General features: G+C 50.2%; 3 protein-coding genes across 3 annotated transcripts; all 3 read left to right on the forward strand.

Annotated features, from left to right (window-relative positions):
* Positions 1–1,508: 1,508 nt before the first annotated feature.
* Positions 1,509–5,022, forward strand: UREG_07119 (GPI-anchored wall transfer protein 1; the record flags this gene model as incomplete). Its single annotated transcript, XM_002582300.1, has 3 exons — positions 1,509–2,909; positions 3,446–3,553; positions 3,631–5,022. 3 exons carry the CDS (start codon positions 1,509–1,511, stop codon positions 5,020–5,022), a joined length of 2,901 nt encoding a protein of 966 aa, XP_002582346.1.
* Positions 5,023–5,386: 364 nt separating this feature from the next.
* Positions 5,387–7,372, forward strand: UREG_07120 (uncharacterized protein; the record flags this gene model as incomplete). Its single annotated transcript, XM_002582301.1, has 3 exons — positions 5,387–5,520; positions 5,588–6,159; positions 6,234–7,372. The coding sequence occupies 3 exons, from the start codon at positions 5,387–5,389 to the stop codon at positions 7,370–7,372; spliced, it is 1,845 nt and encodes a 614-aa protein (XP_002582347.1).
* Positions 7,373–9,143: 1,771 nt separating this feature from the next.
* UREG_07121 (uncharacterized protein) lies at positions 9,144–10,767 on the forward strand (the record flags this gene model as incomplete). Its single annotated transcript, XM_002582302.1, has 3 exons — positions 9,144–9,579; positions 9,760–9,954; positions 10,013–10,767. 3 exons carry the CDS (start codon positions 9,144–9,146, stop codon positions 10,765–10,767), a joined length of 1,386 nt encoding a protein of 461 aa, XP_002582348.1.
* Between the last annotated feature and the right edge of the window lie 1,433 nt (positions 10,768–12,200).

A 12,200-nucleotide genomic window follows, 5' to 3' on the forward strand; every position in this document is an offset into this window, starting at 1 on the left:
AATCGAAGATTCGCGATGCGACTGCGCCCGAACCTCGGGCTTTCCAGCAGCTTTGTGTCTCGGATAATCTTGATATCCGGCAAAGCTTCCACAGAGTGACTCCTCCGTCATTCATGGGGAGGGGAAATCCTACAGCGATCACCTTCACACCCGCTTTCTACAGGCTTGATTTGGCTGGCTATCGAATATCAAGTGGCTGGGTGGTCAAGAGTTTGAATTGGCACCCGGCGGCCCGTGAAGTCTCTACGCGCCCAGGGAAGTGGGGTACGGAATGATTGGCTTCAACATGGGTCTCCAGAAGGTAGCTTATTTGAAACAGGGCAAAAAGTATGAAGAAGTGAATCCGACAGACTAGGTACGATCTCCCACCAGAGGCTTGAGCGCTAGGTGCGGCGCCAGGAGTCGCTTTATGCTCTCAGAGAGGAGAACCACCGGGCAAAAAGAAAGGAACTCGAAACAGCCATCCACGGAAGGGTCCCGACCCTTGGTTTGAGCTGTGGAGGGCGATCAACCACCCTGCCGGGCGGTTATTCAGTGTTTTGGCTGTCGAGAGCTGTGAAGAAATGCAATGTGCTGTTTGGCTGGAGGCCAGCCGCCCGGGCTATCTATATCCACGCTAGTCCGAGCGGGGACTAGCCCCCCTGCTCCCAGCGCGAACCGATTAGGAAATTCGAAACCTCACGCATCCAACAAGCGACGAGGTTCCAACCCCAGAGCCAGCAATGTTGAAACAGTCTACTGCCAGTGCGCGGGTATATACTCTCCTCCGTTCTAAAAATGAATGCTTCTTGAAACGACAGAGAAATGCGGGGTTTCCATTTCGTGCGCTCTCTGCCAACCATCCTGCCTGAAGGATGCATCGCGTTTCTGCATTCTCTTCAGCCAAAAGCTCCTCCGGTCATTATTGGATGGAGCAAAGAGCCAGGCAATGTATCTATGGCTTCCCGACGCTCTGGTAAAGTCTTTCCTTGGTGCATATATCTGATCGAGTCTGAGCGCGTTTCTATTTTGAAGCTCAGCCACGCTCGCGAGGATACCTGGACGGGACGTCGAGCTAGAGTGTTTCGACGTGAAAGGTGTGCTCAAATCCTATGAACTGAATACACCTTACTCCATCCTCATTGCATAAACGGGGTTGATCTCAGCTTCAAAAAGTACCGCGCTTATTCTCACTTTTAGTTGTATCAACAATCGCCGTGGATTGCCTTGGGGCTCAAATCCATAGGTTCTCAGCGTTTCCAAACTCCCTAGGTTATATTTTCTGGGGAAACTGGAGAGTCTGTGTCTGTCTTTCACTATTGAAGTTCGCAATGAACTTCAATGCGCCTGTCAAGTTAAAAAAGGGCAAACATCCTCTCCCTCGAGAAAGTTCAGACTACAGTTATTGCTCAATTCAAACTTCTATTGATTTGTCTCTTTTGATCCTTGATCCAGCTTCCATATCCCCTTGGAATCAATCTCGTTTTTAGTCCTGACTCGAAAGCACCGTTATCCACACCATCTTCTCTATGCCTTTCCAAAAGGAGCTCCACCGCTGCCGAAACTGCCTTGGATTACCATTCGGTCACGGCAGGGATAGCGAATCGCCTCGCATGTTCCGACCCAAGCTATTCGAACCGCAAAGTTCTTCCTCCCGCTTAGATGACATCAAGATTTCACCAAATGGTATCGGCGGAGAAAAGAGTTTTTCCTTAAGCTCTCTTTATCAAAACCGAGATTCGCTTATCCCTCCCGGTTTTGACCCAAAGTGCAAGATTCCAGATATGCCACCACCTATCGAGCCGTCGGACGGTGTACTTCCTAAGAGGTTATTTAAAAAACATACGGAAATACCTATTCTGGGCTCATCAATCGGAGTCGTTACTAGAGACGGTCGTGGTAGAAGCCGAAAAGCTTTTGTGCGGACCCCAAAAGATCGTCCAACCTCTGACCAACAAGGGAAAAGGCTTCGATCACCGTTGTATTATCCGAACGGTGGCTTTTCGAGTGACTATGTGCCGTTGGATAAAAGAAGGCGACACGTCCCTTCGCAATCCTCATCTTCGACTTTATCGTCTTCATCGTCCTCATCTTCATCATCTTCATCTTCATCTTCATCTTCATCCTCATCCGGTTCCCCTTCCCCTTCCCCTTCTCCTTCTTCTCCTTTTTCTTCTCCTTCTCGTTCCCATTCTCGCTCCCATTCCTCCTCGTCGTCCTCGTCCTCGTCTTCATCTTCATCTTCATCTTCATCTTCATCTTCCTCTTCCGCTTCCTCTCTAGCTCCCGCACCCCGTCCTCCGCGGGGTCCTTCATCGCCGCCACCGGTATCGAGCATATTCATTCCTGTCAAACCCCCCAGTGCTAAACCCTCTCCGGCTCGACGAGAGTCTCGAACTCCCTCCCCGCGCCCCGATAGTGACCCGGTTGGTCGGCCTTCTGGGCCGCGACGGCAACACGTAACTATAGCGCCGGACTCGCGCAAAGCAGCCACGAAAGAACAGCGACGGCCACATATCATCATAGAACCTAAGGAGCGGGTGGCCGCCCCAAAAAGCCACCCACACATAACTATAACTCCTCGCGACGACAACTCGCATCCACATGAGCCACCGCGCTCTCCACCCCGCTCTCCAGCCCGCTCTCCAGCCCGCTCTCCAGCCCACTCTCCAACCCGCTCTCCAGCCCACTCTCCAACCCGCTCTCCAACCCGCTCGCCACCCCGCTCGACGTCGCGTTCGACGTCGAGCTCACCTTCGCGTCCACGGGTAGTTGAAATTGCACCCAAAAAAAAGGTTCATTTCATGGATGATGACCCGACCCCAAAGCCTCAACCCTTTCGAACACATGGCCGACCCAAATTAGGCGCGAATAAAACCATATGCGCCCCTCTTGGTGATCCCGTACTTCGGGGGACTTACAAGTATTGGGTGTGCTAATCCCTCTACTAGCCAACATTCGTTTCTGAGACACTGACAAAAGTCCTAACTGGAACGAGGATTTTTTTTTTCTCTACGATATGTATACTGACACTCTTTATAAGTGCCCCACGTCACTCTTTGTACTCTACTATAATTATTTCCTTTGTTGTAATGTCGGTGATGTCTATACTTATTATGTACTCGGCATGTACTTATGAATGTAATGATGATCTAATATCCCAAACTTTTGTGTAGTTGGCCTTGGAGCCGTATCATAATTTCACTCAGTAGCTAGAGGGTTATAAGAAAGTCTGAAAAGCCAGATCTGGCCGTGAGTTATGCATGTACATGGTTGCTGGGTTTGAGGTGGTCCCGACCCCAAACCTGCAGGCGAACAAATCTCTGAAAAGGACAACTTTGCTGATTTCCAGCCAGCTCAACAACCGAAGAGATGCCTTGAATAATTCAATGACCTGTTATTGTCTATCATCTCCAAAGCATGCTCATTCCATCTGCCTTGAGTTTGCTGTTTTTACGCAACCAAGACGATTATCAACATGACCAAGAGCTACAAAGCTCGCAAGGAAGAGTTCGTCTCCAACCTTGGAGGGGGTGATATCTGGGAGATCAATGCCGTGATATTTGTGGCACAGGTAATTATCGACTCACCTACAATTCCTTGCAATGAGTGGCGGTGAAAGGCTGATGGCACTGGCTACGAGCCTCCCAGTCCGCCGTGCTGCTCTGGTCTGCCCTCCAGTCCCGGCGGTCTTTCTTCTCTCCCTACCAGGTACCCGCCCTCGTCACCGATTTCCTTCTCAATGTCCTCGCCATCCTTTTCGCGACTACTCTCTACTCTACCGCGCCGATTCTCCTAAACATTCTTCTCGTCACACCCGCCATATTCATCCTCTTGGGACGGAAGCGAAACCAACCACCTCAGAAGGCGAAACCACCACCGCAAGTCGTGTCCGCATCTCCACATGGCGCTTCCACGAGCGAGCTTGACCCGTTTCCCGTACGGCCGTTCCTCACCGTATACCGCGGCGGAATGATGGTGGTGACGTGCCTTTCTATTCTGGCCGTTGATTTTCGCGTATTTCCACGGAGATTTGCAAAGGTTGAGAATTGGGGGACGTCGCTGATGGATCTGGGCGTCGGATCGTTTGTTTTCTCCGGAGGAGTAGTATCGGCGCGTTCGATCCTCAAATCTCGAGACCGGTCGGCGGGAACGTTGCCGCGACGATTACTTGCTTCCGTACGCCATTCGATTCCTTTGTTTATTCTAGGCTTCGTTCGACTATTCAGTGTGAAGGAGCTGGACTATGCGGAACATGTTACGGAGTATGGTGTGCATTGGAATTTCTTCTTTACTCTGGCTTTTTTACCGCCGTTTGTGGAGCTGTTCCATGCGCTCACCACGATTATTCCATCTTACGAAGTCCTCTCCCTTGTTGTCAGCGTTGCATATCAAGTTTTGCTGGAGTCAACAACGCTGAAAGAGTATATCTTGGTTTCTCCGAGAGGGCCGTCTCTCCTTTCAAAGAACCGTGAAGGAATATTTTCTTTCATCGGATATCTGGCCATCTTTCTCTCCGGCCGAGCGACTGGATTGCGCATCATTCCGCGCGAAACTCAGCCATCCAAATCCCCCGATTCTCAGAAGAAGGGCTTAATTCGAATGGCAACTTGGACATCAATCTGGACGGTCCTGTTCATGTTTAATTCCCATCATGTCTTTGGCCTTGGAGCGAGTATTCCAGTTTCTCGACGGCTTGCAAACATGCCATATGTCCTCTGGGTGATTGCCTTTAACAATTTTCAGCTGTTTCTCTTTTGGATATTAGAATCTTTATTTTTTCCATTGGTCTACAAGGCCGGCGATCGCAAAACTGAAGCTGAGCGCAGTGACTTCGCTACTAGCAGAATCTTGAGAGCGTTCAATAAGAACGGCCTCACTATCTTCCTGATTGCGAACCTTCTCACGGGGGCAGTGAATCTGGGAGTGAATACCCTGGATGCGAGTAAGGAAATAGCCATTTGTATTCTAATTGGGTATGCGGCATTGTTGACGGCCATATCGTTGGCCTTGGATTACTGGAATGTGAAGTTGAAGATATGAGGCGATGAGGCCTTCAATTAGGCGCTCTTCCGTTTCCTAATTCGTACAGGCGATGGGTTCTAGATGGATGGAGGCGCAATTAGATAGCAAAACCTTAGACACAAACAGTTTCTCTCTCTCCTGCTCCAAACACAGTAAACAAGTGATCTCAATCCCAGTGTTGTTCCATATTCCATTGAGCTGTGATGGCTAACTAGTTAACCGATGCCAAGCCACTCCCAGCTCTCCTTTCACATGCGAAACCCAATTCGGAGCTTCACCCAAAGCTATATATATCAACGCCGATTTCAACACAATTGGAGTCGGTTATTTTGCATGAATCTCTTGTGTTATTCTCAAGCAAAACGGCACTTCGAGCTCAACTATGGCGAACGACGCTACTGAACGTCAATTTTGTCAGTACCCGACAGCCGTCGAAGGTCCGACCGTCCCATACAAGAATGAAGCTACGTCCAACCCTGTGCTTCGGGGTCGGTTGCTCCAAATAGGAGCCTCACTGTAAGCACCCTTCGCACTGGAGGTTTTTTTCCTAATCAGGATTCGATTCTAACGATGAATCCCCTAGGGTTCAGTCCTCCGGCCTTCTTCAGAGCATCCTCTGGAAAAACGCTGGCTTCGACGTTCTGCATACGATAAAGGAATTAGATGACTATGAGCCGCGATTCGATCCAACGGTCTTCCCGGCCAAGAATTACACAGCGCATACTGTACCAAGCCCAGTTTCCGGAAGCACCAAACGCCGGGGGGATTACTACACTGCGGCTGATTATCGTGCGCTGTACCAGTCTGGGGAGCTTACCCCTCGGGCTGTAGTGGACTCGTTGCTTCCATTGATCCGTCGTGATACCTCGCCGCCCGGTGAACATTCTGTTGCATTCTTGCAATCACAGGTTGATTTAATTCGTGCAGCGGCGGACGCTTCGACAGCGAGATACAAGAATGGAACCCCTCTGGGACCGATGGATGGGGTTCCCGTCGCTGTGAAGGATGAGGTGGATATAGCCGGATATAAATGCACGTCAGGAACCAAATTAGATTTTACTTGCAAATCTGGAAAGACATCTTGGTGTGTGAAGAAGTGGGAAGAGGCTGGTGCGATTGTGATTGGGAAAACGACCATGCATGAATTGGGACTTGGTGAGTGACCTGTTTTCTTAATACTCTGTTCGCGGGAACTTCGACCTGTGGTGGCTTACAAGGGGACTATGCAGATACTTCGAATAATAACCCGAACGTGGGAACTCCTAAAAACCCTCACAATCCGAATTATTACACGGGCGGCTCTTCAGGCGGTTCTGGTTACGCTGTTGGTGCCGGAATAGTCCCCATTGCTCTTGGGGCCGACGGTGGTGGCTCAATTCGCATCCCATCAAGTTTTTGTGGAATATATGGCTTGAAATCAACGCATGGCCGTGTTTCGGGAGCCCCAACCTGTGCACTTGCCACAACAACTGGCGTTCTCGGGCCTATGGCGAGCAGTCTAGACGACCTCGAGATGGCATACCATATAATGTCAAGTCCAGATCCGGATCATGTCACATCCTCCGCGTTCCCGGATCCAGCATCCGCTATCGCCGTCAGTGACCGTCCAAAAGTCATTGGGATCTATCAAGACTGGATTAAGCGATCTGAACCGGCTGTCCTTTCTCTTTTCAATCGAGCAATCGAGTACTATCGCACCCAACAAGGCTATGAAATCGTCGATATCACAATCCCCTGCATTCCGCAAGGTCAAAAGGCGCATGCACTCACCATTCTCTCCGAAATCGCTTCTGGCATTTCAAAGGAACAGCTTTCTCATCTCACTGCTCCTAACAAGGTGCTCATCTCATGTTCAAATTCCCAGGTCACATCAAAGGACTTTTTGGTCGCCCAGAAGCTTCGCGCCTTACTGATGGCACATCTTTCATTCTTATTCAAAAAGCATCCAGGAATGATCATTGCAACGCCCACTTTACCGATTCCAGGATGGCAGATTGGCGGAGAATCTGACCTATCGCACGGTATTAGCGATGTTAATACTTCCTTGCGCACGATGGAATATGTCTACTTGGCTAACTTCTCCGGCTGCCCGGCCATCTCCTGCCCTATGGGCTACGTCGAGGACAGCAAGATGCCTGTGGGGATTATGGGGATGAGCGAATGGGGTAGCGAGTGGGCTTTGATTGAGTGGGGACGTGATGGCGAAGGGGTGTTAGATATAGATGAGGATGTCACGGTCAGCAATGGTGCTGAAAATGGTGAGGAAGCAGCTGTTGTGGTCAACAAAGGCTTGAGGGCACCGTCCGCGAAAAATGGAGGGAGGTGGATTGATGCGATCAGTCTGGCGAGGACGAATGGCGGTAATTAATGCTCGATGAAGTGGTGGGTGATCCGCCTTTTCCGTTGGTTTATACCCTGCTTTGCGTGTAGTTATATATTTGCCGGTGTGATTGTGAAAATGCAAGCCATATCATTACTATTGACAATTTCCTAGATTTGGAGGACCCTTGTGCTCATCCGTCACTTGTAGGATACAAATGCGCGCCCCATCTCCCCTTTGCTAAGGATGCGCCACCACAAGCTATCTTCTTCAAATCCATCGTCTTCGTCTTCTTCTTCGACCCATTTCTGCGGCTTTTCGTCACCGCGCTCTCTATAGCGTGTACGTAAAATAATGAAGCTATTCGAGCTGTTGATAACTATCCGAGTGGCCATGGTGTAATTCGATAGGGCGCCACGGTTGGAGCACTTGGGAGATTTCTTTGCTATTAAGTTCCCTTGTGACCCTTCCATTGACAGGAAGATGATCAGGAGGAAGGCGGCTTGCAGCAAGGAATGATGGAGCCAAAGAACGACACTACTGAGAGTGGGAGAACGGAGAGTCCTAGACCCAGATGCGCTATCAATGGCGTTATAACTGTTGGCCGTTGCGGTCCTGGAGGGAGCATCTTACTATCAAGTACTGCTCGACAGGGAACCCTAGGATGGACTCATGTAGTGAAATTTTCCATAGAGCTGTCGGTCATCGCATCCATTCAAACGGATGCCATACGTCTCGAGGTCTAATGCATAGATAAGCTGAAAAAGTGTGAAGCCAGAATGGAAGAGTTGAAATGAAGAGGCTGGGCAGCTAACTATATCAAAGCGCCTCTTTCCAGACCCAGAGAAGTGATCAACTGGACAACATGTCTAGTGAGAAGTTGGCGATACTGGAGTTCCTCTCCTGTCGCGTTGGAAGCTAACCTAGCTGTCGGGGCGGGTCGTCTGGCAGGGAACATTGTTAACGATCTTTAAATAGAACATCTCCAGACTCCAGCACAAAGAGCAACTCGAGGTTCTTTGGCTCCTGGTAGACTGTAGTTGACTCCAGAGGCGGAGTCTTCTAGAATAGCGCCATAGAGTGACGCACGTTTTGTGGCCTGCCTGGCCGTTACACCGCACCAGCTCGGAATTAGTTAGTTAACTAACTAATAACTACTCCGTAGTTAGCGAGTTATGTAGAGATCGAGTGTGCACTGATGGGGGCGGCCTCAAAACCCAGCACTCTTTGACAAGAACCGGCCCATTGTTTGTTCCTATTACTCCGTACGGGGGAGTCCATAATCGGGTCAATCGCAAAATTGAGAAATTGGGGGCTGTACGGAGTACGGAGCAGCGGGTTGACCAGTTCTCTGGGCGGCGTTGTCCAAGCCGTTTCAGACCCTGGCATCGACCGCAGCAGGCAGCGCGTGAGGAGTAGGTAGCATCGAGGGCGTGCCAACAAGTGCTTTCATAAAGGGCGGTCACGATGTCCATCTGAGCTAACTAGATGAGCAAGGAGCCCATTGATTAATGTCGAGAAACCACTTGATTCTGTCGGTTGACGGCGTGGTGTTTATTGTCCGTCTTGTTCCCTTTGCTGCCAAGTGACTTTCTCTTAGTCACATCCCCCACCCAGACGCCAAACCCGCAGCATGACGCCGGTTCCAAGTCTTGACACTCCAGCCTGACGCTTGTCTCATCCAACCTCGACTTCACCTTCATTCTTAGCTGTGCTTCTCTTTGGTCGTCAAGATTGTGTTCCTCGACGCGCCCTTCTCGACTGGAGCTGGTCTTCCTTCTTTGCACTGCGTTGGACTCGCATGATTCCAGGATGAACAATGCTCGATCGTAACCCCGTCTTCACCCCAGTTACAACGCCGCCCATTCACACCACGCATACCCCATCGCCCCAGAATCCCATCTACCGTCAGCCCGACGCCTTTCCACATTTATCGGCGCTTCCACGTCATGGGTATCAGTCGTCGCAGATGAGCGCGAGCGGGAGGAACAACATGGCTCCTTTTGGTGGCAACGTCGGTTCGACGGGCAAGGGAATCTTGATCGGGATCCTTTCTGCCTTTGGCTCGGCGGGCATCGCAGTCGTCGTCCTTGCGGTGTTTTTCTTTTTCAGATATACTCGGCGTGGCCGTATTATCCTCGACCGAATTGGACGACCCGGTGAATACGATGATGAACAGGCCTTTGCGAGGGAAGAGGCTGAGGCCTTGGAGTCGATGGATGAGCTTCAGCACGCTGAATATATGAGAGCTAAAGGTATGCTATGATCATGCTCATTGCGCAAATCTTGGCCTATTCCTAATCTGTATCTCGATAATCCCGCAGCCTTCATCCAAGCAAACCCTCCTGAGTCATCGCAGACCGATATCTCTCTATCACAATTTCTAGCGATTCAAGAAAAGGGCGTTTCCGCATGGGAGTTTGAACCAGAACTAGAAATTGCCAACTGCTTTGTTGAAGCGCGAACTGAGATCGAGTTCTTCGACTCGGAATGCAGCGTCCAAAGTAATTTGCCAGTGCCGAAACAGAACGAAGTTTACTACTGGGAGGCCAAAATATACGATAAGCCTGAAACGAGCTTGATTAGCATAGGCATGACAACAAAACCATATCCCTTATTCCGACTACCCGGTATGCCCGACTCTCTCCTGTTGTGGTTCAGCTAGTCGCTAACTTTGCCCCTCGCCAGGCTTCCACAAAACCTCCATCTCATATCAATCGACGGGACATCGCCGCTATAATCAGCCGTTCAACCCCACCCCCTACGGACCGGAATTCGTCCAAGGCGATGTCATCGGTGTCGGATATCGCCCGCGAAGTGGCACGGTTTTTTTCACTCGTAACGGAAAGAAGCTGGACGATGTGGCCCATGGGCTGAAATCTCAAAACTTCTTCCCGACAGTTGGAGCCAACGGACCTTGCACGGTTCATGTGAACTTTGGCCAGCTGGGCTTTGTTTTCATCGAGGCTAACGTGAAGAAATGGGGCTTAGCGCCTATGACCGGAAGTCTGGCTCCTCCTCCTCCATATGGCAGCGAGCAAGGAAGCATCCTTCTTGAGACTGGCCGTGAAAGCGCACAAACTCCGCAATGGTGGGAGTCATCCCATTCGCGATCTCGAAGCGGTACGGTCAGACCCGGCCAGGGGGATCCTGTTCGGTGTCCTACCGATATATCCCTTGCCCCTCTTCAGCACGTATCATCGCAGCAAAGCGCTGGTGAGGGAACGTCTGGGTCCTCTCAAATGAGAGAAGGCGATGATAGCGATGCAGTACATGCCTCTATGACCTTGGACCAGCCACCCCCCAAGTATTCAAGCCCCACCACGACCCCCCCTAACGGCCAGCCCGGCGATGCAAGAATTGACATTCACCCCGATCCGAACGATCCTCCAATACCCTCCTATGATGCCGCCGTGTCGAGTAGTCCTAGGCCGCGCCAATAAAGAGCCCAGCTTTTTCACCCAATACCGTTTCCTTTTATTCTTATCAAGCGTTTCGAAGTATTTAGACGTCGATCACCCGCTGCAGTATACCTATATTCCCCATCTTTGCTTTTACATGTCTTAGCGATCATTCAGTGTGGTGGCGTTTATCGGTTACCCGAGGAGGTAATGATGCCTTTTGAGCTCATTCTTGTGTTCCTTGGTGGCTTTGCGCCTCAGACGATGTTACGACCCTCCTTTTGTAGGAATATCTTTGGTTCCCAATCGTGCGATGCGGTGTTCGTGTCATATGCTGCTCCTTTCAAGGAACAGCCGCTCGCTGTGTTGATAGCATCCTGGCGATTGTTACAGGCGTTATGTGGAGGTATTTAGTTGATGGCTATGGGATGGGAGTTTGCCTTTAAAACATTCATTATCTTGTACAGATCTTCTTGATATCGTGTGGGCGAACTCCATAGTAGTGATAGCACCAACGTACAGACATAACAATTCCAATATCGGTTGTTTTGCAAAAGGACTCCATCTCTACGGGTCAAAATCCAAAGGTCGAAGAGGCCCCCTCATCTTGCAGCCATGGACTCATTCCACAAATGCCACAGGCCGATGCAAAATGACCCTTTGGCCGCGAGTTACCGGCCTTATCACCGAGACTCGCTAGTACTGAAGTGTCCTTGGGCTCCTGTCGGCGAAGTCCTAGCTGCAGACGCCGCACATCCCTAGTCAGCCAATTCGAGCAAGGCCCATGCTCCACCTGTTGTTTCGCGCCATCGGAACCAGCTCAGTTCTCAAAGATAGGGCTGGTTGCAATCCTGGTTGATGTGTGCAGGCACAGCAGGCTGTGAATTTTTTATGGACATTTGAGCGATCACGCGATGTGCTAGTTAGCCTAAATATCTGTGGCTTCGTGAACTAACTAGCTGCAGGATATCACTGACTAGTTATTATTAATGGCCAGAATACAGTCTCTCGCCATCTACTGGTGGCATTTTGTTTGACTTCCTTGCTTTTTGGCTCATGTCTCTCCAACGGTAGCCCGTCAGGTAACTAACTATAGGAACTTGTGTTTGCTGGGGAAGCTGATCTTAAGGACTTGTATCAGATAATTCAACTAGGCATGATGCCTTTTGCATTCTGAATGAAGTAGAGTCCTCTCTGGATTGAGGAAGAGGTGAAGGTGAGTCTCCCAGCTAGCTATTCTATCAGACAAAAGCAACATGCCAACAGTCCCAGAGGTCTTGCGATGCGTTACACATTTCAACTAACTATTATGCAATGATCGGCTACAGATTCTATTTACGCAGTTGCACCTTACTTTCTACTCCTCACCTCATTGTTTCCCTTGGACAAGCCCAACATCCAACCTGCAGGGACAGTGCAGACAGTGTGCTGACTGCTTCCTCGCATTGCAAGGCCCTTCCTTTCTTTATTGTGCT

This window comes from Uncinocarpus reesii, genomic scaffold, assembly GCF_000003515.1.
Source record: "Uncinocarpus reesii 1704 scaffold_5 genomic scaffold, whole genome shotgun sequence".
Lineage (NCBI taxonomy): Eukaryota > Fungi > Ascomycota > Eurotiomycetes > Onygenales > Onygenaceae > Uncinocarpus > Uncinocarpus reesii.